At 73.4% G+C, this 24,496-nt stretch overlaps 5 protein-coding genes across 5 annotated transcripts; 3 read left to right on the top strand and 2 right to left on the bottom strand.

The window, feature by feature from the left end:
• Window positions 1-1,081: 1,081 nt before the first annotated feature.
• TSFM (Ts translation elongation factor, mitochondrial) lies at window positions 1,082-3,626 on the bottom strand. Its single transcript, XM_080570698.1, is given in 7 exon segments — window positions 1,082-1,789; window positions 2,047-2,131; window positions 2,211-2,260; window positions 2,263-2,334; window positions 2,421-2,549; window positions 3,191-3,358; window positions 3,468-3,626. Coding segments are annotated over 7 exon segments (1,227 nt in total). The 5' UTR covers window positions 3,498-3,626; the 3' UTR covers window positions 1,082-1,096.
• A 730-nt stretch (window positions 3,627-4,356) lies between these two features.
• EEF1AKMT3 (EEF1A lysine methyltransferase 3) lies at window positions 4,357-6,456 on the bottom strand. The gene is made up of 3 exons (XM_080570664.1): window positions 6,126-6,456; window positions 5,683-5,794; window positions 4,357-5,128 (listed from the first exon to the last, which is right to left on the bottom strand). The coding sequence occupies exons 1-3, from the start codon at window positions 6,402-6,404 to the stop codon at window positions 4,728-4,730; spliced, it is 792 nt and encodes a 263-aa protein (XP_080426790.1). The 5' UTR covers window positions 6,405-6,456; the 3' UTR covers window positions 4,357-4,727.
• Window positions 6,457-9,086: 2,630 nt separating this feature from the next.
• Window positions 9,087-11,706, top strand: METTL1 (methyltransferase 1, tRNA methylguanosine). Its single transcript, XM_080570685.1, is given in 7 exon segments — window positions 9,087-9,258; window positions 9,913-10,124; window positions 10,731-10,840; window positions 10,842-10,916; window positions 11,032-11,145; window positions 11,232-11,333; window positions 11,429-11,706. Coding segments are annotated over 7 exon segments (849 nt in total). The 5' UTR covers window positions 9,087-9,154; the 3' UTR covers window positions 11,561-11,706.
• An 882-nt stretch (window positions 11,707-12,588) lies between these two features.
• Window positions 12,589-17,866, top strand: CYP27B1 (cytochrome P450 family 27 subfamily B member 1). The gene is given in 10 exon segments (XM_080570665.1): window positions 12,589-13,034; window positions 13,036-13,153; window positions 13,823-14,013; window positions 15,168-15,364; window positions 15,832-16,032; window positions 16,124-16,287; window positions 16,535-16,701; window positions 16,775-16,856; window positions 16,931-17,128; window positions 17,594-17,866. Coding segments are annotated over 10 exon segments (1,569 nt in total). The 5' UTR covers window positions 12,589-12,939; the 3' UTR covers window positions 17,750-17,866.
• Window positions 17,867-19,697: 1,831 nt separating this feature from the next.
• CDK4 (cyclin dependent kinase 4) lies at window positions 19,698-24,399 on the top strand. The gene is given in 9 exon segments (XM_080570634.1): window positions 19,698-19,795; window positions 20,503-20,735; window positions 21,157-21,292; window positions 21,387-21,554; window positions 22,327-22,436; window positions 22,725-22,775; window positions 23,016-23,079; window positions 23,081-23,152; window positions 23,244-24,399. Coding segments are annotated over 8 exon segments (1,926 nt in total). The 5' UTR covers window positions 19,698-19,795; window positions 20,503-20,517; the 3' UTR covers window positions 24,351-24,399.
• The last annotated feature ends 97 nt before the right edge of the window (window positions 24,400-24,496 follow it).

A 24,496-nucleotide genomic window follows, 5' to 3' on the forward strand; every position in this document is an offset into this window, starting at 1 on the left:
TCAATAAGCCCCCAAATACCCCCCTGCCCCCCAATAGCCCCCCCCCACCCCCAAGTAACCCCCCAACAACCCCCCAAATCCTCCCCCACCCCTAAATACCCCCCTGAGCCCCCCCAACCCCCCTCCTTACCCCCAATAACCCCCCAAATACCCCCCCCCCAATCGCGCCCCCCCCCCGGCGAGGCGCGGCACCCCCCGGTGGCCCCGGCAGGGCGGTGACAGCTCCCATGGGGTCACGGGGACGTTGGGGGGGGGGCGGGATGGGGACACCCCCGGGGGGGCTCAGGGACACCCGGGGGGGGGGTCAGGGGCACCCGGGGGGGCCGTCGGAGCTGCGCGGAGGTGGCCGTGGCCCGGTTCAAGTAATCCAGGATAGGCGCTGAGCGCCCGGCCTGTCCTGGGTCACTTGGTCCGGGAGGCGGCCGCAGGCAGCGGGGCAGCTACTGGGGGGGGGGCACAACACTGCGGGGGGGGCACAACACCGGGGGGGGGCAACCTCGGTGCTGGGACCCCAGCAGGTGCCGGACACCCCCAGGTGTCCCCGCTGCTGTCCCCGCACCCAACCTGGCCACATTGGGGGGCCCGGTGGGGTCCCCTCTGTCCCCATGACCCCCCCCCCAAGCCAGAATACGGGGACATTGCCCCCACCCCCCCCCACGGGACACCCCCAGGGTGTTGGGGCTCTCCCCCTAAATGTGGGTGCTACTGCTGGGGGGGGGGGGTCCTCTCCCTGCCAAAGGGACCCGGCCCCAGGTGGGGGTGCCACAAGCTGCCCCCTCCCCGAAAAAATAAAACTCCATCCCGGGGGGCTCTGGGTCCTGCTGCGCCCCCCCCCGCCATTTTGGGGGGGGGGTCGGTTGGTTTTAGAGGGGGTCCCTTGGTTTTGGGGCTCTTTGGAGGAATTGGAATTAAAAAAAGGAGAAAGGTGCCGGGCTCTGTGCTGGGGGGGGGAGGGGGGGGGGCACAGATTGTGGGGGCATGGATGGGGCAGGGGGGGTATGGGACAGGACCAACGGGGGGTCATGGGACTGATGGTTGGGGACACAGGATGGACACGGGGGGGGAACACGGGACCGGGATGGGACAGATGGGGGGGTCAGGATGGATGGGGCGGACGGAGGGGACTGGGGGGGGGAATGGGGTGGGAAGGGGGGAACATGGGGCGGCCAGGCCCAACGGGGGGCGGGGGGCATGGCGCACTGGGGACGCCCCCCCGCAGCGCGCAGACACCACGAGGCCGGATCCCGGCTTCGTCCCGTTTATTCCTCCTCGTCCCGGGAGCCCCCAGGGCGGCTCCGAGCCCCGAGCGCGGCCCCGGTGCCGCCATCAGCCCCCGCGCCGCCGCCGCCTCCTCCTGCCCGGCGCCCGCCGCCGCCTCCTCCCCGCAGCAGAAGCGCACGAAGTCGAGCACGGCGAGCGCGTGCGGCCGCAGCACCTGCGCCACGGTGGCGCCGGGCCCCAGCAGGAACTCCTGCGCCAGCAGCCGCCGCTCGCCCTCGCCCCCCGGCTCGTCCTCGGGGGAGCCCACGGCCAGCGGCGCCATGCCCACCACGTGCTGGGCCACCTGCCTGCACAGCGCGGCCGCCTCCGGGCCCGGGGGGGCCGGCGCCCGCCGCCCTGCACGCCACCAGCGCCCCGTATTTGCCCAGGGCGGGGGCCGGGGGGGCTGTGTTGGGTGCCGGGGGGGCGGCGGCGGGCGGCGAGCCGTGCACGTACCAGGCGATGTGGCAGCCCTGGGGCACGGCCAGCCACGCCGCCCGCCGCAGGGCCATGTTCTCGCCCATTTTGCCTGCGGAGATGGAAAAGGGGTCGGGGGGGGGGGTGTTGGGGGCTGGGGGGGGGCAGCCGGGGGCTTTTTTAACACGCCCCCCCCCCCCCCCCCAAGCTGCTGCCCCCATCCCTGGTCTGAGCTCCTCAGGAGCTGGCCCCTCCTGGGGGGGTTGAACGGAACTGGGGGGGGAGCAGGGACACAGCCCCGGTCCCGCGGGGATGGGGGTCCGGGGGGGGGGCAGAGGGGGGCCGGGGGGGTCGAGGGGGGGCCCTCACCGATGGCCAGCGCCAGGCGGTCGCGCAGCTCAGCCCCACCGGGCTCCATCCGGACCCGTGAGAGCTCCTCGGTGCCCAGGAAGCGCTGCGAGAGGCAGAGGCTGCGTCTGAGCGTTGCGCTCCCCGCCGGGGGGGGAAGCGGGGGGGGGGGGGGCAAACCTCACCTTGGTGCAGGTCGCAGGGGGCTCGGCGGCCCCCCCCGCAATGAGCCATGGTGGCCAGCGCCACGTCCTGCACCAGCTGCTGGAAGTTGGCGTTCCTGGCCACGAAATCCGTCTCGCAGCTCACCTGTGGGGGGTGAGACCCCCCCCGGGGGGGGAGGCGCTGGGATCTGTGTCCCCCCCCCGGGCCCCCCGTCCCCCCTCGGGCCATACCTCCACCATGACGGCCGCCTGCCCGCTGTGCAGCAGCCCCAGCAGCCCCTCGCGCGCCGCCCGGCCCTGCAGCTTGGTGGCCTTGCTCCAGCCTTCCTCCTGCGCCCGCGCCGCCAGCCACGCCTCTGCCTGCCGCGGGGGTTGGGGGGGGCACCCCGGGGGGGTCAGCGGGAGGGGAGGGGGGTACCCCCAGGGGGTCTTGGGGGGGGACTGGTTTGTACTGGTGTGCGGTGGGGTGCACTGGCGCGCATCAGGACTCAGCGCTGGGTGCAGACCCCGGCTGCTGTGGCTGCCCCCCCCGGTGTCCCCGAGCCCTGGCATCTCCCGGCCCCCCCCAGCTCCCCTCAGCCCCCCCCGGTTTCTTTTGCCCCCCCGCCCCTCCATCCCCTTGGGACCCCCCCATCCCCTTGCCCCCCCCCTTCACCCCAGCACCAACGCCCACCCCCATTTCCCACAATCCCCCCCAACGCTCCCCATGGCCCCCCCCAGACCCCCCACAACACCCCCGCCCCCCCCCCCGCTTCTTTTCCACCCCTCCCGGGTTTCCTCCGAGGCCCCCTCCCCCGCCGATCTCCCCCCTCTCCCAGGCCCCCCCCGGTTTCCTTCGAGTCCCCCCCCCGCCCCCCCGCCCCGTTTCCCAGGGCCCCCCCAGACCCCCCCGAGCCCCCCCTTCCCCCCCCCGTTTACCCCCCAGTCCCGTCCCCCCCCGGTTTCCTCCGAGCCCCCCCCCCGGTTCCCGGGGCCCCCCCGTTCCCCCCCCCCGCCCCCACCTGCGGCAGGTCGGTGCCGAAGCGCAGCAGCGCCTCCCGGCAGTGCACGAAGGGCAGCCCGGTGCGCCGCCGCAGCGCCAGCAGCGCCTCCTTGTCCGGGGCGGCCGCCGGCACCGGGCGGGAGGCGCCGAAGGACCGGGCCGGGGGGGGGCAAAGCCGCGGGCCCGCCTGAGGGGGGGAACGGGCACGGGGCTGGCACCGGGGCCCGGCCGGAGGGGGCCACCGGAAGTCACCGGATGCCCCCCGGGGCCGGGCCGGGCCGGGCCCCGCCGCTCACCCGCACCGCGCCCAGCGCCGCCCGCTGCATCCCGGCGCCTGCTTCTGACGTCACTGCGGCGCGTGCGTGTGACGTCACGCGCTACGGGTGCCGCCGAGGGTCTGCGCGGTCTCGGTGGATGGCAGCGCGCATGCGTCGACGGGGGGGAGGACGGGACGCGTGTTCCGCGGGGGCGGGGCGCGCGTGACGTCACTTGAGGCGTCGCGGCATTGGTTGGGGAGGGGGCGGGGCGGCCGTGGGCGGGGCCGAGAGCTGAGGGGCGGGGCTTGTGGCGCTGGGCGTGGTCTGGGAGCCAGGGGGCGGGGCCTGGAGCCCAGGGGCGGGGCCGGGAGCTCAGGGGGCGGGGCCGGGAGCTCAGGGGGCGGGGCCGCAGCGCACCGGGCCCTGACGGAGCCCCCCCGGCCCCTATAGAGCCCCCCAGCCCCTATAGAGCCCCCCCTTCCCATTTCAGAGCCCCCCCAGCCCCTATAGAGCCCCCCCGGCCCCTACAGAGCTGCAACCAGCCCCTGCAGAGTCCCCCCAGCCCCTATAGAGCCCCCCCCCAGCCCCTATAGAGCCCCTCTTCCCATTTTACAGCCCCCCCAGCCCTTACAGAGCCCCCCCAGTCCCTACAGAGTCCCCCCCGGCCTTGGCCAGCCCCCCGGCCCTGGTTAACGCTCCTCCCCAGGTCCTTCTGAGCCCCCCCCACCTTTCTGGAGCCCCCCCACTTTGCCCAGCCCCCCCCCACCCCCCAGAGCCCCCCAGGGACCCTCCCAGCACGCAGCAGAACCCCTGCGCAGCTCCACCGCACCCCTCGGGACTGTCTGAGCCCCCCCCGGGCTGTCCCCCATTACCGGGGGGTGCGGAGCCAGGACAATGGGGAGTGCCCCAAAACTAAAAGTGAAGAGATTTAGGTCAAAAAGTAGAAAAAAATCTTCACTCTGAAGGCCGTGAGGGCACCGGGGCTGCTCGAGGCCGGGCTGGAGGGGGCTGGGGACCGCCTGGGATCCCTCAGGTCCCTTCCAACCCAAAGTGTCCCCGTGTCCTGGTGTCAGCCATGGTGCCCACAGGTGGCCCGGTACAGCTTGACGGGCTGGAGGGGACAAGGGGCTACCCGGCATCCGTCGGGTCCCTTTGGTCCCGAAGTGTCCCCGTGTCACCCGTGGTGCCTGCACATGGCCCGGTACAGCTCGATGGGATGGAGGGGACAAGGGGCTGGCAGCCGATGACCCCTCAGGTCCCTTCAGTCCCAAGGCGATGCCGCGTCCCCGTGTCCCGGTGTCAGCCGTGGTGCCCGCAGGTGGCCCGGTACAGCTCGACGTCCCCGTCAGCACAGCGGCGCAGCAGCTCGGTGCGGAAGTGGCGGGGCAGCAGCTCGTGGAAGAAGCGCGCGGCGCCCAGCTCGCGCCGCATCCCGCAGCACAGCAGGGCGACCGAGCGGGGCCCGCAGAGGTGCCGCAGCGTGGCCAGCAGCGCCGGGAAGCTGCGGGGCTCGTACACCACGTCGGCGCCCAGCACCACGTCGTAGCCCCGGGGGAAGGCGCCGTGGTCCAGGCCCCAAGCCAGGGCTCGCACCCGGGGACGTCGCCGTGCGGCCGTGGCCCCCCCCGGCACGTTCCTCCGCACGTTCTCCCGGATCTGATCCAAAGCCACCGGCAGGTCCGTGATGGTCACGTCCCCCCCTAAGGGATTGACAAGGGGGGGGTCACACCTCCCTCACACCTCCCCGCACCCCCAAATCGGCCCCTGACCCCAAATATCCCCCCTAGTACTCCCCAATACCCTTCTTACCCCCAATAACCCCCCAAATACCCCCCTACCTCCAGTACCCCCCCAATAACCCCCCAAAATCCCCCCAATAACACCCCCAGAACCCCCCCAAACACCCTTCTTACCCCCCAGTAAACCCCCAAATACCTCCCTACCCCCAATAACCCCGCCAGTACCCCCCCAAATACCCCTGTGCCCCCCAATAATCCCCCAAATATCTCCCACCCCTCAATAAACCCCCCAATAATCCCCCAAATCCCCCAATAACCCCCCCAGCACCCCCACAAACACCCTTCTTACCCCCAATAACCCCCCAAATACCCCCCCAGTAACCCCCCCCAAAACCCCCCATTAGCCCCCCAGTACCCAACAGGCCCGGGGAGTGCTCACACCAGTGACCCCCACAGGCTCCCAGTCCCTCGCTGGGGGTACACCTGGGGGGGTCGTGGTGCCCCCCCCCGCTCACCCAGCAGCGCAGCCAGGATGCCCACGATGCCGGTGCCGGCGCCCAGCTCGATGACGGTGCGGCCGCGGAAGTCGAGGCGCTGCTCCTCGAAGTAACGGCACAGCTCCAAGGCCTGGGGCGGGGGGGGGAGGCGGGGATGGAGGGGGCGCAGGGGACCCCCCAGCATTCCCCTGTCCCCTCTTGGGGTCTCCCCCCACCTCCCAGTGCTCCTCAGGGTCCCCCCCCCTCACCCGGTGTCCCTGTGCTCCCGGGGTCCCCCTGGGTCTGCCCATTCCTTGGGGTCCCCAGAGCCCCCCCACCCTCATGGGGCACCCCCCAATTCCCAGGAGCCCCCCCATTCCCCAGGATCTCCCCCCCCGCATGCGCTGGGGACCCCCAACCTCCAGTGTCCCCCACCCTCATGGGTGGCCCCCCCACTGTGTGCCCCCCCCAGCCCCTCGCACCCCCTCCCAGACGGGCGCCGCCAGCCCGAGCCGCGGGCCGTGGTGCTGGGCGATGCGCAGGACGTGGCCGCAGAAGCGGAACCGGCTCCGGCTCGGGAAGGAGTCGGCGAAGAGCGCGGGGTCACGGGGGAACACGGCGGCCAGCGGCCCGGCTGCGGCTTCCTCCTCCTCCTCATCATCCTCCTCATCCTCATCCTCATCCTCGTCCTCGTCCTCCTCCTCATCTTCCTCTTCCCTTTCCCCTTCCCCTTCCTTTTCGTTTTCCCTTTTCCCCATCATTTCCCCCCCTTCTCCCTCCCCTTCCCTTGCCCCTTCCTTTTCCTTTTCCCCAACCCTTTCCCCTTCCCATTCCTCCTCTTCCCTTTCCCTTTCCCCTTCCTTTTCCTTTTCCCTTTCCTCTTTCACTTGCTCCCCTTCCTTTTCCCCTTCCTCCCCTTCCCTTCCCCCTTCCCTTCCCCTTTCCTCTTCCCCTTCCTTTTCCCTTCCCTCTTTCAATTCCCCCCCCTCCCTCTCCCCTTCCTCCTCCTCCTCCTCCTCCTCCGCCCCCCTCCCGGCCCCGGCCCCGGCCCCGGCCCCGCCGCTGGGCGCCGCCATCTTGCCCGAGGGGCGGGGCCGTGCCGCTGCCCCCTCCCCATTGGTCAGAGCGGACGCCGCTCCCGCGGGGGGGCGGGGCCTCTCCCCAGCCCCGCCCCCGCCCCGGTGTCCCCGCCCCGGTGTCCCCTGCCCCGTCCCGGTGTCCCCAGGCTGCTCCCCGTGCCCCCTCTTTGCACCAACAGTGCCCCCCGTCCTGTCCCGGTGTCCCCTGCTCAGCCCCGGCGTCCCCCGCCCGGTGTCCCCCGGTGTCCCCTGTCCCATCCCGGTGTCCCCAAGCTGCTCCCCCGTGTCCCCTCCTGCATCAACGCCATCCCCTGTCCCATTCCAGTGTCCCCTGCCCCATCCCAGTGTCCCCTGCCCTGTCCCCAGTGTCCCCCACTCCGTGCCTGGTGTCCCCTGGTGTCCCCTGCTCCATCCCCACTGTCCCCAGGCCTGTCCCCAGTGTCCCCTGCCCAATATCAGTGTCCTCCGTCCCATCCTGGTATCCCCTGCCCCGTTCCGGTGTCCCCAGTCCTGGTGTCCCCTCCTGCATCAACGCCATCCCCTGTCCCATTCCAGTGTCCCCTGCCCCGTCCCAGTGTCCCCAGCTCCATCCCGGTCTCCCCAGGCCTGTCCCCGGTGTCCCATGCCCCATCCCCACTGTCCCCAGCCCCATCCCAGTGTCCCCTGCCCCGTCCCAGTGTCCCCAGCTCCATCCCGGTCTCCCCAGGCCTGTCCCCGGTGTCCCCTGCCCCATCCCCACTGTCCCCAGCCCCATCCCGGTGTCCCCTGCCCCGGCCCAGCGTCCCCAAGATGGTCCCCAGTGTCCCCCACTCCATGCCTGGTGTCCCCTGGTGTCCCCTGCTCCATCCCCACTGTCCCCAGGCCTGTCCCCAGTGTCCTCTATCCCTGGTATCCCTGTCCCTGGTGTCCTGGTGTCCCCTGTCTCCTATCCCTGTTGTCCCAGCACCGGGAGAGCCCCCAGCTGTGCCCGGTGGCAGCGGGGTGCGATGACCGGTAACCAGGCCACGCAGCCGGTCCCCCCCCTGGTGCCACCGGGGTAATGAGCAACCAGCCCCGGCCCGACCCTCCCCGGGACCCCCGCGGCCGCCTGCGTCACCGCCGCGTCCCCGGGTCACTGCCCATGGCCCCGGGACCGGGATCAGGCCCCGTGTCCCCCCCCCGCCGCCCTCCCCGTGACTTTCCCGTGACTCAGCCCCGTTCCTGGAAGGCCCCCGGGGCCCCGGTTCCCGACACGCCCCCCCCCACCCGGGGCCCCGTCCCCATCCCCCCCACTACACTGGGGCAGTTTTTGGGGACGGTTTCCCGGTTGGGGGGGGGGGGGAGGGGGACGGACGGACGGACGGACATGTGGACAGCCCCGGGCCCGGTGTTGCTCAACCCCCCCAGGGGCCTTCTTAGAAATCGCCCCCGGTTTCACCGCAGCCCCGAATTCCCCTTCAGGCCTGCTGCCGGGAAGGGCCCAGCCGTGGGGCTGGGGGGACTGGGAGGACTGGGAGGCACTGGGGGGGGGGGGTGGATCCTGGGGGGGTCACTGGGGACTGGGAGGACTGGAAGTCACTGGGAGTCACTGGGGGGGGGGGGGCAAGAGGCCTGGCCCTGGGAAGGGCTGGGGGGAGCAGGGTAGGAGCCATGGGGGGTCACTGGGAGGCACTGGGAACACTGGGAGGGGCACTGAGGGAGCGCTGAGTGGTGAGGGGGGACAAAATGGGGGGGACTGGGTGGATTGGGGAGCACTGGGGGACGCTGGAAGGGACCCACCGGGGAGACTGGTGGGCACGGGGAGCACTGGAGAGGACTGGAAACCATTGGAGAGCACTGGGAGAGGCACTGGTGTGGACTGGAGGCCACTGGGAAGCACTGGGGAATGACGATGGGGCACTGAGCAGCACTGGGAACAGTCAGGGGAGACACTGGGGGGTACTGGGGGGCCATGGGGATGCAGTGGCAGGGACTGGAAGGCACTGGGAAGCACTGGGGGACACCGAGGTACAGAGAGTGCCCTGGGGTGGGGGTACTGGGGAGCACTGGGAGGCACTGGAGAGCACTGATGGGATACTGGGAGGGACTGGACGTGACTGGGGGGCACTGAGGGAGCACAGGGGGATACTGGGGGATCACAGGGGGGCACTGGGGGGGAACTGGGAGGCACTGGGAGGTACTGGGGGGGCACTGCGGAGTACTGGGGGGCACTGGGGAGTGCTGGGGGGGCACTGGGGGGCACTGGGAGGTACTTGGGGGGGGCACTGCGGAGTACTGGGGGGCACTGGCGTGACCGTGCCGCCGAGGTCAGCCCGAGGGGCGGAGCCTGGAGAAGCCCCGCCCCCTGGCGGCAGGTGCGCGCCCCGCCCCCGGGCGGCCGTGACGTCACTGTCCTGCGCCGCGCGGTGACGTCACCCGTCGGCGCCCGCCCCACGCCGCTCCAGGGGGCCGCCATGATGGCGGCGGAGGCGGCGGAGGCGGCGGCGGCGCCCCCCCAGAAGCGGTTCTACCGGCAGCGGGCCCACTCCAACCCGCTGGCCGACCACACGCTGCGCTAGTGAGTGCGCCGGGGACCCCGCAGCCGGCACGGGCACGCCGGGAACCGGAGCCGCTCAGCTCCTGGCCCCGGAGCAGCGGGAACCGGCACCCCCGTAACGGCCCGGCCCGGGAACGGCGGGAGCCGGGACCCCCCTCACGGCCCGGTGTCACCGGGGACCCCTTCCTCCCCCCGGCCCGGTATCAGTGGGGACCCCCGCTTCCCTCCCGGCCTGGCCAGGCGCTACCGGGAGCCGCCCGGTACCGCGCCCGGTATCACCGGGGACCCCTCTCTCTCACGGCTCGGTATCACCGGGAGTCGCCCCCCCGCCCCGGTCCGTTATCACCGGGACCCCCCCCCCCATCATGGCCCGGTATCACCGGGATCCCCCCTCCCCCCGGCCCAGTGTCACCGGGAGGCTCCGCACCTCCACGGCCCGGTATCACTGGGACACCCCCCCCCCCCGCCTCGGCTCGGTATCACCGGGACCCCCCCCCCATTCCCCTCACGGCCCTGCCAAGCACCACCGGGAGCCTCCCGGTCCCGGCCCCGGTATCTCAGCGCCCCCCCGGTGTCCGGTGATGGGGACCCCGGGGATGGGGATGGCGGGGGAAGGGGGGGGGGGGCGTTGACACCGCCGGCAGCCCCGGCAGCACCGGCCCCGTGTCCCCGCAGCCCCGCCAGGCCGCAGGACATGGACTGGGCCCCGCTGTTCCCGGCCTTCTTCCCGCCCGGTGCCACCGCTGACACCCCCGGTGCTGCCCCCGGTGCCGCCGAAGCCGCTCCCGATGCCACCGAAGCCACGGCCGCTGCCACCGGTGCCGCCGCCGAGCCGCCCGCCCAGGTGGAGTTCGCCGACGTGGGCTGCGGCTACGGGGGGCTGCTGGGTGAGTGGGGGGGGGGCAGCGGGGGGGTCGGGGGAGCACCGAGGGGGACATTTTTGGGGGGGGGCTGCTCTGGGGACATGGCCCTGGGGGGGCTGTGGGGTGACAGGGGCCGGGGGGGGCTCCGAGGGGGGACATTTTGGGGTGAGTGGGGCTGGGGGGGGCACTGGGAGGGACATTTTGGGGTGACTGGGTCTGGGGGGGTGCACCAAGGGGGACATTTTGGGATGAGTAGGGCTGGGGGGGGCACAGTACTGGGGGGCTGGGGGGGTTGTAGGGCTGGGGTTGGCATTGGGGGGGCTGGGGGGTGAGTGGGGCTGGGGGGGGCACCCAGGGGGACATTTTGGGGTGAGTAGGGCTGGGGGGGCACAGTACTGGGGGGCTGGGGGGTTGTAGGGCTGGGGGGGCACGGGGGGGGACATTTTGGGGCAGGGGCTGCTCTGGGGGGGCCGGGGGACCATTGAGGGGGACATTTGGGGCGGGGGCTTCTTCGGGGCCGTGCCCCTGGCGGGGCCGTGCCTACGGGCAGCTGCCGTGGGGATGCCTGGGAGCGGGGGGGGGGGGCAGCCCTGAGGTTGGGGGGGTCCCACTGAGCGTCCCCCCCCGCAGTGGAGCTGTCGGCGCTGTTCCCGCGCACGCTGGCGCTGGGCCTGGAGCTGCGCCTCAAGGTCAGCGACTTCGCCCGCGACCGCATCCGGGCGCTGCGCGCGGCGCACCCGGGGGCGCTTCCAGAACGTCGCCTGCCTGCGCGCCAACGCCATGAAGCACCTGCCCCACTTCTTCCGCAAGGGCCAGGTGGGGTCGGGGTGTGGGGGGGGTTAAAATACCCGGAAAAGACCCCGGGATATGGGGGGGGGGGTGTCGGTGCTGTCGCTGACCCACCCCCCACACACACTTTTCGCCCCCGCAGCTCAGCAAGATGTTCTTCCTCTTCCCCGACCCGCACTTCAAGCGGACGAAGCACAAGTGGCGCATCATCAGCGCCACGCTGCTGGCCGACTACGGCTACGTGCTGCGCCCGGGGGTGAGCCCCCCCCCCCCGCCCCGTCCCCCCCCCACCCCGTTTCAGCCCCGTTTCAGCCCCGTTTCACCCCCCCGTGCCCCCCCCAGGGCCTGGCGTACACCATCACGGACGTGCAGGAGGTGCACGAGTGGATGGCGAGCCACTTCCGCGCCCACCCGCTCTTCGAGGAGGTGCCGCTGACCGAGCTGGTGAGCAGAGGGGGGGGGGGGGGGCTCCCTGCGTCCCCCCCCGTGGCTCTGTGCCCCCCCGCCGAGCCTCATCACCCCCCCCGGTGTGTCCCCAGAGCCAGGACCCCCTGGTGGCACGGCTGGGCAGCTGCACGGAGGAGGGCCGCAAGGTGCAGCGCGGCGGCGGCAGGACCTTCCCCGCCGTCTTCCGACGCGTCCCGGACCCGGCCCTGGGGGACGAGGCGTGATGGCGGGGGGGGGGGGGGGCACGGGGGGGGCACACCGGGACCGGGAACACCGCCTGGGGTCCCTCCCAGCCCCCCCGGGGACCCTCCTGGCCGCTGCAGGGCCCCCCCGGGGTGTCTCCCCCACCCTGGGATCTCTCCTGCCGCCCCGGGGTCCCTCTCGCCACCCCAGGGTCCCCCCCCTTGGGGTCCCCCCCCCCGGGTCCCCCCCAGGCCCCCCCCCCCCCATCCCCACATTTTCTATTTCAGAATAAAGTAGCCCCCCAGGCGGCATCTGCGGCTCCGGACCCTTCTCAAAGCCTCCCCCGCCTTGTGCCTGCCCCCCCCCGGAGAATTTGGGGTCTCCAATTTGGGGCGGGGGGGCTCCACCACCCCTCTGCCCCCCCCCTCCCCCCCCCCAACAGAAATCCCTCGCCCTGCCTCAGTTTCCCCTTGGCCACCGTCCAGGTGTGAGCTCACGCCCAGGAAACCCCCCCCGGGTGACGCCTGCCCCCCCGACCCCCCCCCACTCGCGAGGTCCCCAGGGCCCCGTTCCTGTCCCCATCCCCCCCCCGGGTGTTTTCCACAGGCCCGGCCGCTTCCTGTGTCGCAAGGCGGTAATTCCCGAGAATCCGGGGCTGGGGGGGGGGGGGCACCCATTTCCCCCCCCCAAAATCCACCCCCTGGGGCACCCAGCTGTCCGCCCCGTTCCCCTCCTCCTCCCAGCTTCCTCCTCAGACTGGTCGAACTGGGGCGCCAGTATGGGGGGAGGGTGCTCCCCAGTTGTCTTCCTCCCCCCCCCGCCACTAAAGTCCCCCCCCACTCCATCACCACCCCCACCCGGGGGGGGGACACAACACATTATCCCCCCCCCCCGACCCCCCAAAAAAAAGCCCCCCGGCTGCCTCCCAGTTTGGGGGTGCTGGGACCAGCGCAGGACTGGGGGGGCGGCATGGATGGGGGGGGTAAGGGGGGGGCATTCATGCCTGGGGGGGGGGATTAATGAGTGGGGGGGTGTTAATGAGTGGGGGGGGTTCATGGGGGGGTCACCAAGTGAGGGGGGGTCACGGGGGGGGTTATGGGGGGGGGGGTGCGTGCAGGTGGCTGGGGGGTGCCCACGTGTGGCCGCGTGTCGTGGGGGGGTCCCCCCCCCTTTTGCCCCCCCCCCGTGCAAATTGGGTGGGGGGCGGGGCGCTCTCTTCGGGGGGCGGGGCTTGCGGGGCGGGGGCGGGGCTTATGCGAGGGGGCGGGGCTTGTGGGGCTCCACGTGGGTGCCTATAAAGGCGCGGGGCGATGCCGCCTGCTCAGTCGAGGCCGGTCCCCGACCCCTCCCGGGACCCCCCCAGCCGTGTCCCTGACCCCCCCTCCGAGCCCCCCCCGGCCGTGTCCCCGAGCCCCCCATCATGCCGCAGAGCCTTCGCCTCCCCGCCCGGGCCGCCCTCCTCGCCCGCTGCCTGCCCGAGCTGGGGGCCCCCCTGCGCCCCCTGCCCCCCCCGCCCCCCCCCCGCAGCCCCCCAGGGGCTCCGCAGCCTGGCCGAGATGCCCGGGCCCAGCCCCGCCGCCTTCATCTATGACCTCCTCTGCCGGGGGGGCCTCCGGAGGCTGCACGAGCTGCAGGTAAAGGGGGGGGCAAGGCGGGGGTCCCCAGGGCTGGGAGCTTGGGGGACAAAGGGACCCTGACCATATTTTTTTGTGGGGGGCGGGGGGGGCACCTTGGTCTCGCCATCCTGGGGCTTGGGCAGGGTGGGGGGACCCCAGTTCTATCCCTGGGGGGCTTGCAGGGGGGGGACCCCGGTGCCACCGCTCGGGGGCTCAGAGGGGAGCTGGGCACCCCCACGCCAGGGCTTGGGGGGGCAGGGGGAGCCCCCACCTCATCGTCTGGGGGCTTGCTCCCCCCCCCCAGTCCCCCAGCCCCACTGTCCTGGGGTGCGGATGGGACAAGGGGTCCCTGCTGCTGGGGACAGAAGGAGCTGGGTCAGGGGGACGTGGAGGGGACAAGGGACCCCCAGTGACACCTGGGGGGGGCTTGGGGGTGGCAGGGGACCCCCAGTGCCACCTCTGGGGGGGGTTGAGGGTGTCGGGGGGACCCCCAGTGCCACCTTGGGGGGCTTCAGGGTGATGGGGGGCCACCAGTGCCACCTTGGGGGGCTTGAAGACGGCAGGGGACCCCCAGTGCCACCTCTGGGGGGGTTGAGGGTGTCGGGGGGACCCCAGCACCACCACCCCGGTGCTCAGAGGGTTTGGGGGGGGGGGGGGCTGCTCACGGTGGCCGCGGTGTCCCCGCAGGTGGAGGGCCGGGCGCGGTACGGCCCGGTGTGGAAGGCCAGCTTCGGGCCCATCCTGACCGTGCACGTGGCGGAGGCCGGGCTGATCGAGGAGGTGCTGAGGCAGGAGGGGCCCTTCCCGGTGCGCTCCCACCTCTCCTCCTGGAAGGATTACCGGGCCTGCCGCGGGCACGCCTACGGGCTGCTGACGGCGTGAGTGGGGCTGGGGGCTGCGAGCTGGGGGGGGCTTGGGGGGTGGGGGGCTGCTTGGGGGGGCTGGGGGCTGCGAGTGGGGGAGCTGGGGAGGGGGCACGGGGGGCTGAGGGCTGCGGATGGGGGGCTGGGGGCTGCAAATGGGCGTCTGGGGGCTGCAAATCAGGGGCTGAGGGCTGCAGATTGTGGTCTGGGGGCTGCAAATCGGGGGCTGGGGGCTGCAAATCGGGGGCTGGGGGCTGCAAATCGGGGGCTGGGGGCTGCAGATTGGGGGCTGGGTTGTAACTGGGGGCTCTGGGGGTTGTAACTGGGGGCTCTGGGAGGCTGCGTACGGGGCTGGGGGCTGTGCTGGGGGTGGGGCAGTGTAAATGGGGGGGGCTGGGGGCTGCACGTGTGGGGGCTGCACGTGGGGGCTGGGGGCACAAATTGGGGTCCGGGGGCTGTGTGCAGGGTTGGGGAGCCCCTGCCCCATCCCCCTGTGCCCACACCCCTTCTGGGAAGCGCTGGGGCTCCCGGCGTGACTCAGCCGTGATTCAGGGCCCCCCCCCCCCCCCCCAGCCCCGCCACCCCCCCCCTTTCCCCAACCCCCCCCCCCCCCCCCCAGCCCCCAGCGCAGGATGTGAGTAACCCCAGGGGTGCGCTGCAGCCGCCGCGTGGGCAGGGGGGGCCGGGCACAGAGCCCCGGGGCATGGGCACGGCCCCAAAGGCAGCCCCCTGACCCTTCGGGCTGGCCCCCACCCCATGGGGAGCCCCCTGACCCCGCGCTCAGCCCCCCATCCCTATGTGCAACTCCCTTGGACACCGCTCAGCCCCCCAGCCCCGTGCTCAGCCCCCCAACCCCGTGCGCAGCCCCCCCAGACAACGCTCACCCCTCCAACCCCTTGCTCAGCCCCAGGGCCCCACGCTCAGCCCGCCAACCCCGTGCTCAGCCCCCCGACCCTACAAGCAGCGCCCCCAGCCCCCTGTCATCCCGTGCGCCCCCCCCCCGGCCCCCGAGCTGCACCCCCCGGCGCGCTGCCTGGCACCTTCCCTCGCGGCTGCACGCGTGCACCCCCGCGGGGTTGGCGCCGGGGACGTGCACGGGCGCGTTCGGCCGCGGGCGCTGACATCCCCGCGCGTCACCTGTGTGTGTCCCCCCCCCCGGGGGCCCACAGGGAGGGCGAGGAGTGGCAGCGGCTGCGCAGCCTCGTGGGCCGGCTCCTGCTGCGCCCGCGGGCGGCCGAAGCGTACGCGGGCGCAGTGGGCGCCGTGGTGGGCGACCTCCTGCAGCGCCTGCAGCACCTGCGGGACCGCCACCCCCAGCACCTGGTCCCCGACGTCGCCGCCGAGTTCTACAAGTTCGGGTTGGAAGGTGGGTGGGGACGGGGCGCCGGGGGGCTTCCCGGGTGTCCCCGGGGACCTCCCGGTGTCCCCCCCTTGGTTCTGGTGTCTCGCCGTGTCCCCGCAGCGCTCCGTGGGGTCCCCAAGACGCCCCCTGTGTTCCCCCGAGCGCCCCCCATCTCCCCAGGGACTCCTGTGTCCCTCAGTGCCCCCGTGTCCCCCAGGGGCTGCCATTTTCCCAAGGACTCCTGTGTCCCCCAGGGTGCCCCTCATCCCCCCCCATGTCCCCAGGGACTCCTGCGTCCCCCGGGGCTCCCCAGTGCTGCTCCACAACCCAGCGGTGCCCCTTGTCCCCGCCACGGCCCCCGTGCCACCCACGGCCCCTGTGGTGCCCCGAGGATACCCCATGTCCCCATCGCGTCCCCAGGGCTCCCGGTGTCCCCGAGGCTCCCCAAGGATCCCCTGTCCCCACCTCACAGCCCCCCCCGTCACCTGCAGGCATCTCCTCCGTCCTCTTTGAGTCGCGCCTGGGCTGCCTGCAGCAGGAGGTGCCGCGGGACACGGAGGCCTTCATCCGCTCCATCAACACCATGTTCGTGATGACGCTGCTCACCATGGCCATGCCCAAGGCCCTGCACCGCCTCTTCCCCAAGCCCTGGCGGACCTTCTGCGAGGCCTGGGACTTCATGTTCGCCTTCGGTGAGGGGGCGCCGGGTGCCGGCAGGGGGGGGGACACACGGCGCTGTCACCCACCCCCGGGGCCACTCACGAGGTTTCCCCCTCCCCGCAGCCAAGGGCCACGTCGACCGGCGCGTGGCCGGGGCGGCCGAGCGGCTCTCGCGGGGGGAGCCGGCAGAGCACAAGTGCCTGACGGACCACCTGGTGCGGGAGGAGATGCCCATGAGGGACATCTATGGCAACGTCACCGAGCTGCTGCTGGCCGGCGTGGACACGGTGGGGACGGGGGGGACGCGGTGGGGATGGGGCGGTCGCGGTGGGGACAATGGGGTAATGGTGGTGGGGACAACGGGGGTGATGGTGGTAGGGACGACGGGGTGGATGTGGTGGGGAGGGGGTGGAGGCGTTGGGGACAGGGTGATAGTGCTGAGGATGGGGTGGACATGGTGGGGACGGGGTGGACACGACGATATCGGGGTGTGGGTGCCCCCCCACCCCCGCTGACCCCCCCCCCTCTCTACAGATCTCCAGCACCCTGTCCTGGAGCCTGTATGAGCTGTCGCGGCACCCCAGGGTGCAGGCGGCGCTGCACCAGGAGGTGGCGGCGGCGCTGGGCCCCGGCCATGAGCCCCCCGCGGCCGCCCTGGCCCGCATGCCCCTGCTGAAAGCCGTGGTGAAGGAGACGCTGAGGCGAGCACGGGGACGGTGGGGACGGTGGGGACGGGGCGGCGGCACCCACTGACACCCCGCTGTCCCCCCGCAGGCTCTACCCCGTCATCCCCAGCAACGCCCGCGTGGTCCCTGACCGAGACATCCGCGTGGGCGACTACCTGGTGCCCCGCAAGGTGAGCGCAGGGACGCGCCCGGGAGGGGGACACGTCCCGGCCCCCCCCTCACCTCCCCGCGTGTGTCCCCGCAGACCCTCATCACCCTGTGCCACTACGCCGCCTCCCGCGACGGCCGCTTCTTCCCGGCGCCTGACGCCTTCCGGCCGGAGCGCTGGCTGCGCCGCGGCCCCGCGCGCCACCCCTTCGCCTCGCTGCCCTTCGGCGTGGGCAAGCGCAGCTGCGTCGGCCGCCGCCTGGCCGAGCTGGAAATCCACCTGGCCCTGGCGCAGGTCGGTGTCCCCGTGTCCCCTCCGTCCCTGCGTTCCCTGTGTCGCCACGTCCCTTCCGTCCTCGCGTCCCCACGTTCACCGTATCCCCTCATCACCCTGTGTCTCCGTATCCCCTCCATCCTTTCCGCGTCCCCGTGTCTCCTCCGTGTCCCTGTCCCCTCCGTCCCGTGTCTCCATATCCCCTCCATCCTTTCCATCCGTGTCCCCGTGTCTCCTTTGTGTCCCTGTCCCCTCTGTCCCCGTGTCCCTGTCCTCTCTGTCCTCATGTCCCCCCATCTGTCCCCGTGTGCCCTCTCCATCCCCGTGTCCCCGTGGCCTTCCCATCTTCTGCAGCCCCTCATCCCTGCGTGCCCCCCAGCCCCAAGTCCCCGTGTCCCCTCCATCCCCGTGTCCATCCTGTCCCCATGTCCCTGTGTCTCCGTGTCCCCTCCGTGTCCCCGTCCCTCACCCTTTTTCCTCTCGCAGATCCTGCTGCGCTTCGAGGTGCGGCCGGAGCCCGGGGGGGCCCCGGTCAGGCCCATGACCCGCACCCTGCTCGTCCCCGAGGCCAGCATCAACCTCCAGTTCCTGAGCCGCCGAGGGGGGCGCGTGGCCGGGACCCCCCTGTCCCCAACCCCGTGACGTCCCCACAGGGGCCACGCCGCCTTATTTAACGCCCGAGGGCGCTCCTTTATTGCTCCTGCGGAGCCGTGGTGGCCCCTCGCGTGCCCGGCTTATTTAAAGCTTTATTTATTTATTGATCGCCCCTCGGTTAATTAACAGGATTGCGCGGCGCAGCGCCGGTGACTCAGCACCCGCACCCGGTGCCGGGGGGCAGGGGGAGCGCTGCCTGCCCCGGCGTGCCCGCGGCGCCCAGACGTGACGTGGCCCCGCTCCCGCCGGGCGGCACCCCCGCGGCCCCCGCACCCGGCCTGCCCCCCCCGGGGTGAGCCGGGGCTGTGGGGGGGGGGGGAAAGCAGACGGGGGGGGCACCGGGATTTGAGGGGGGGGCACCGGGGGGGTGTCCCGGCGGCAGCATGCAGGCGTTTGCCCGCTGCTCCCCGGTTGGGAAAGAAGCGAAATGGAGGGGGAGAAGGGCAATTAACGGGGCGGGGAAGGAAGAGAAAATAATGTTGTTATTATAATTAATCAGTGGTGTTAATTAGGGGTGCCGGGGGGAGGGGGGGGGGGCACGGGTGTCCCATGGGGGGGTGATCCCCAGAGCGATGGCCACCAGGTCGCGGTCCCTTTGTGTCCCTCCGCCCCCGTGGTTGTGTCACCCTCCCTGTGACACTGCTGTCACCCCCCTCGTGTCCCCCCCGTGACCCTGCTGTCACCCCCCCCACGTCCCTCGTGTCCCCCCCCACGTCCCTCGTGTCCCCCACCCTGCCCCGTCCCTCCCACCCAGTGTCACCCTGCCCGCTGTGGGTGGCAGCAGGGGGGGACGGACGGGGCTGTCCCCTGCCCCACGCTGGCTGCCGTCATCACAGCACCGTGGGCCCTTGTGTCCCCCCCCCCCGTGTCCTCCCCCCCCCCCGTGGGGTTAATGTGCCACCAGGCCGGGGGGGGGCGTGGGGCTGATGTCAGCGCGGGGGACTCTGGACCCCCCTGACGCCAAACGCGGCCAAGCGTGGTGACACGGGCACGGGGGGGGGGGACACGGCGGTGACACGGGCACGGGGGGGGGACACCGCGGTGACACGGGCACGGGGGGGGGGACACCGCGCTGCCCCCACGTGGGGGTGATACCACGGACCCCCCCCACCCTGTGAGCTGGGGGGGCAGGGACAGGGGCAGCGCGGGCACAGCACGGGACGCAGGGACCCGTGGGGATGCGCGAGGCTGGGGGGGGATTTCCACGCGCGTGTGCCCGCGGGAGGGCAGCTGAGACACGCGTGGGGGGGCACACGAAAATGAGGGGCCCCCCCCACGAAAATGAGGGCCCCCGCCCCCCCGTGTCCCCGTCTCCCCCCGTGAGCCCTGTCGCCGCCTGGGGGCCACGCCCCCCCCGCGGGGCCGGGGCCGGGCCGTGTTCCAGGTCCCCCCCCCAGAACACGATCGCGCGTGGGTCCCGCGGAGGCGGCGCGGAGCCGCTTCAGCACCACGGACAGGGGCGGGGGCGGGGCCAGGGATGGGGGCGGGGGCCGCGAGTGGTCCCGGCGGGGTTCACACGGGGGGGGGGGGAGGGGGCGCCCCCCCAGCCCCTTCCCCACGGCCACGCGTGTCCGCGGGGTCCGCGCGTGTCCCCCGGATCCTCCTGTCCCCGCGCGGGGGCTGCGCTCCCGCGTCCCCCCCGGGTCCTCCCGTGTCCCCCCCGGTGTCCGTGACCCCCGGCGTCCGGGACCCCCCCCGGTCCCCCCGTGTCCGTGACCCCCGGCGCCCCCCCCCGTGTCCCCTCCCCTCCCCCTGCCCCGTGTCCCCGCGTGTCCCGTGTCCCCCCCCCCGTGTCCCCGCTCCCCGCTTCCACCCCGGGGCCGCGGGTTCGAGCCCAGCCGGGGCCACCTCCAACCCCGCCCCCTCCCCAAACCCTCCCCGCGCCCCCCCAGCCCCCCCGCCCCCATCTCCCAGCCGGGCCCCCCCCCCCCCCCCGGCGGCCGCCCCCCCCCGGCCCTTCCGGCCGGCCGTCTCGGTGGTTCCGGTCCTCCAGCCCCGCCCCCGGCCCGGCCCGCCAGCCGCGCGCTGCCCCCGGTGAGTGCCGGGCCCGGCACGTGGCCGCCCCCCCCCGGGACCCCCCCCCGCGACCCCCGCCCGGCCCCGGGGCACTGCGCGGGGGGGGGGGGGGAGGGGCGGCCGGGGGGGGGTCCTGGGGGGGGCGGGGGCCGGTTTGGGGGTCCTGGGGGCAGGCGGGGGCTGGGGGGGGCTGGGGGTCCCGGGGAAGTCCCGGGGGGGTCCCGTGGGCTGGGGGGGTGGGGGGGGCTGGGGGGATCCCGGGGGGGGTCCTAGGGGTTATGGGGTGCTGGGGGGGCTGCTTTGGGGGGTGGGGCTGGGGAGTCCTGGGGGGGTTCCGGGGGGGTCCCGTGGGCTGCGGGGTGCTGGGGGCTGGGGGGTCCCGGACGGGTCCTAGGGGTTATGGGGTGCTGGGGGGGGCTGCTTTGGGGGGGGCTGCTTTGGGGGTCCTGTGGGTTACGGGGTATCGGGGGCTGGTTTAGAGCTGGGGGGTCCCGGGGAGGGGGGGGGTCGTAGGGATGGGGGGTGCTGGGGGGGGGGGGCGGGTGGAGGGTGCTGAGGGTTGGGGGGGGGCGGTCGGGGTGTCCAAGGGTGCTGGGTGCCAGCTGGGGGGCGCCGGCCGTTACGGGGCGGTGGGGCTTTGAGGGGGGGCTGGGGCGTATCGGGGGGGGGGTGGTGGTCCCGGTGTGGGGGGGGCGCCGGGTGTCACCAAGGGGGGGGGTGCGCAGGGCTGCGGCGCCAGCATGGCGAAGGAGGTGCGGGCGCAGTACGAGCCGGTGGCCGAGATCGGCGTGGGCGCCTACGGCACCGTGTACAAGGCGCGGGACCTGCAGAGCGGCCGCTTCGTGGCCCTCAAGAACGTGCGGGTGCAGGCCACCGAGAACGGGCTCCCGCTCAGCACCGTGCGCGAGGTCGCCCTGCTCAAGCGCCTCGAGCACTTCGACCACCCCAACATCGTGCGGTGAGACCCCCCCCTCCTCCCCGTGCCCCCCCCCAACCCCCCCAGGTCACGGTTACGGGGTCTGCTCCGTCCCCACGTCCCGTGGCTGCGGGGCCGGTGGCGGCTTACGGGGCTCGGGGTCACCCCGGGGGTCCTGCCGTGCCACCGTGGGGACGAGGGACGGGTGCTGTCCCCTGGCCGTGGGGGGGTTGTGGGGTTTGCACCGCCCTGGGGGGGGGGACGGGACGGGGGGACAGGGGACGGCCACCGCCGTGCCCCTCGGTTCCCCCGAGGTCCTGCCCTGCAGCTGTGGGGACAGGGGCCACCTCCTGCCCTGTGGCCGGGCCACCCCGTCCCACCTTGCCCCTCCTGGACACGGGGACCACCCGGGGGGGGGGGGGGGGGTCCGGTGTCACCGACCCCACGTCGCCCCCCCCGGCAGGCTGATGGACGTCTGTGCCACGGCGCGGACGGAGCGCGAGACCAAGGTGACGCTGGTCTTCGAGCACGTGGACCAGGACCTGAAGACCTACCTGGACAAGGCGCCCGCGCCCGGGCTGCCGCTCGACACCATCAAGGTGGCCCCGGGGGTGGCCACGGCGCGGCTGGGGGGGGCCACGGTGGGGTGGGGGGGTGCCGATGGTGATGTTTTGTGCCCCCCCCTCCCCCCAGGACCTGATGCGGCAGTTCCTGCGCGGCCTTGACTTCCTGCACTCGAACTGCATCGTGCACCGCGACCTCAAGCCCGAGAACATCCTGGTGACCAGCAGCGGGCAGGTCAAGCTGGCCGACTTCGGGCTGGCTCGCATCTACAGCTGCCAGATGGCCCTCACCCCCGTGGTGCGTGCCTGGGGGGGGGGGGTCCAGGACCCCCCAGGGGAGGCTGCGGGTCCCACGGCCTGGTGGCCACGATGCTCTGGGGCTGAGTCCCAGGTGGCTGCGGGTTCTGGTGGCCGCGGGGTGGGGTGGGGTGGCCACGAAGCCGAGGAGCCATGGGTGGGGGTGGCCGTGGCTCCTGCTGGCCGTGGGTCGCGTCGGCTGCGAGTCCCTGGGTCTCTGGGTGGCCCCAAGACCACGTTGGGTGGCCACGGGGCTGGCCAGGAAGCCAAGGAGCAGGGAGGGTCCTGAGCAGCCGTGGCCGCGGGTTGGGTTGGGCTGGCCACGAGGCCGAGGGACTCTGGGTCCCAGCAGCCACAGCTCTTGGTGGCCGTGGCTCCCAGGTGGCCACGGGCTGGGTTAGCTCTGGGTCCTGGGTGGCCACGGGTCTTGGTGGCCACGAGCCCGAGGAACCGTGGGTCCCAGGTGGCCACGGGTCAGGCTGGGGGTGAGTCCTCGGAGCTCCGGGTGACCCCGGGCCCGGGTGGCCATCAAATTGGGTGCCCATGGGGCTGGGTGGCCACCAAGCTGGGTGGCCACAAAGCCAAAAGGAGCTGCGAGGCGGGGGTCCTAGGTGGCCACGGCTGCTGGCAACCAGGGGCTGCGGTGGCCGTGAAGCTGCGGGTCCCGGGTGGCCGTGGGGGGGTCCCACGGCTGTGTGTGTGTGTGGGGGGGGGGGGGGGGGCATGGTGGCCACGGTGGCCACCGGTGGCCGTGGCTGAGCCGTGCGGTGCAGGTGGTGACGCTGTGGTACCGGGCGCCCGAGGTGCTGCTGCAGTCGACGTACGCGACGCCCGTGGACATGTGGAGCGTGGGCTGCATCTTCGCCGAGATGTTCCGGAGGAAGTGAGCGGGGACGGGGGGGGGCACGGGGACGGGGGGGGGGCACGGGGGGGGGGTCCGGTCCCCATGGCCCCACCTGGGGGGGGGGGAGCCGCTGGTGCCCACAGTCCCACCCTGGTGGGCTCCCCCCCCCCCCCAGGGTGGTGCTGGGTGGGGGTTGATGTCCCTCAGAGCCCCTCAATTGGGGGGGGGGGGGCAGCAGCCACTGTGGGGGGGTCCCTGTGCACCCCCCCCCCCACCTCGGTGACATCCCCTTACGTTGTGTCCCCCCCCCCCCCCCCCCCCCCCCAGGCCACTTTTCTGCGGCAATTCAGAGGCTGACCAGCTGGGCAAGATCTTTGAGTGAGTTGGGGGGGGGGCACGGGGGGGGGGGGTCTGCGGATGGGGGGGGGCTCTTGGGAGGAGTGGGGGGGGGCACTGGGGATGGGGGGGGCTGAAATATGGGGCTGGGGGGGGGTCCTGAGCTCTGGGCGAGGGAGTGCTGAGGGGTCCTGGGGGGTCTGGAAGGGACTGGGGGGGGGCCGGGACCGAGGGGGGGGGCACCCAGCCCTTATGCTGCCCCCCCCCCGTCCCCCCCCCCAGCCTGATCGGGCTCCCCGTGGAGGACGAGTGGCCGCTGGACGTGGCCCTGCCCCGCTGCGCCTTCACCGCCCGCCCCCCCCCAGCCCGTGGAGGGCTTCGTGCCCGAGATGGAGCCCCTGGGGACGCAGCTGCTGCTGGTGAGCCGGGGGGGGGGCACCGAGCCGGGGGGGGGGGGGGGCACACACAGCGGGACGCCCCCGTGACCGTGTCCCCGTGTCCCCCCCCCAGGAGATGCTGACCTTCAACCCCTACAAGCGGATCTCGGCCTACGACGCGCTGCGGCACCGCTACCTGCAGGGCGAGGGGGTAGCGCCCGGGGGGGGGGCGCAGGACTGGACTCTGGGGGGGGGGGGGGCACACTGCTGGGGGCCCCCCCCACCTCCCCAACCCCCCCCAGTGCTGACGGACATACGGCGGGGGGGGGGGCACAAGGGGCCGTGGCTCCCTTGCACGAGGAGGGGGCTGGGCGCAGCACCGTGTGCTGGTGTCGTCCCCCCCCCCCCCCCCGAAATCCTTGTGCAAAAGGATGTGCACCCCCCCCCGTGCAAAAGGAGCCCCCACCCCCCCCCAAATCCTCGTGCGAGCTGCGTGCAGGGGAACCCGACCTTTGCACTGGTGCTCTGCTCGCACGGGGGGGCCCCTCGTGCAAGGGGCCTCGTGCACGGCCGTGGGGGGGCCCTGATGAGGATTTGGGCGCCCCCCCCCCCTCCAATAAAGGGGCGGGGGGGGCTCAGCCCCCACCTCCTTGTCCCGTGGCCCAGCCGCTGTCGTGCGCCGCAGGGATGGGGGGGGGGAACGGGGGGGGGGAGCCCCCAGGGAGAGCCGGAGGCGCGGTGGCTGGGGGGGGGCGTTTATTTATTTGACCCTGGGGGGGGGGCACCACACTGCCACCCCCTGGGGACGCGTGGTGACCCCCCCCACGGCCGCCCGGTGGGGCGGGGGGGGGCGTCCCCGTCCCCGCGTATAAATAACCAGCATGCACCAGTCCGGGGGGGGGGGGGTGACCGGACTGGGAGGGGGGGGGGGGGGGGGGGGGGGGGGGAGGAGCCCTGCACGGGGCGGGGGGGGCCCCTCGGTGGGGGATGGGGGGGGGGTGCCACGAGCCCAGCTCCAGCCGCGGCGTGGCCCCGTCCCGTGTCCGTCTGTCCTGCGTCCGTCCGGGGGCTGCCACGTGCCCGAGGCTTCATGCGGCCGCCGAGCGCCCGGTCAGCGGCTCGGGGACGTGGGGGGGGGGACAAGGGGCTAGGGGGGGACACGAGGCTTTGTGGGGGGGGGGGCCACAGCCCCTACAAGAAGGCGCTGGGGTTGGCTCTGGGGTCCTTCTGGTTGCGGTAGCGCATGGCCAGCCACACTCCCAGGATCTGTGGGGGGGGGGAACACGGCCCCGAGGGGTGGTGAGGGGGGGGGCGCTGTGACCCCCCCCCCACACCGTGACACCCCCCCCCAGGACCCCCCCACCCCCCCCGTTACCTCCGTGAAGC

The sequence above is a fragment of the Anser brachyrhynchus genome (assembly GCF_964034855.1).
Source record: "Anser brachyrhynchus genome assembly, chromosome: 29".
In the NCBI taxonomy this organism is placed as follows: domain Eukaryota; kingdom Metazoa; phylum Chordata; class Aves; order Anseriformes; family Anatidae; genus Anser; species Anser brachyrhynchus.

Bases quoted from the DNA above. Each gene is read 5' to 3' on its own strand.
- EEF1AKMT3 (XM_080570664.1), bottom strand. From the start codon at position 6,404: ATGATGGGGAAAAGGGAAAACGAAAAGGAAGGGGAAGGGGAAAGGGAA. The intron at 5,795-6,125 runs GTGCGAGGGGCT...CCCCCGCCCCAG, and splicing joins CGGCGCCCGTCTGGGAGGGG to GCCTTGGAGCTGTGCCGTTA. The intron at 5,129-5,682 runs GTGAGCGGGGGG...TCAATCCCTTAG, and splicing joins CATCCTGGCTGCGCTGCTGG to GGGGGGACGTGACCATCACG.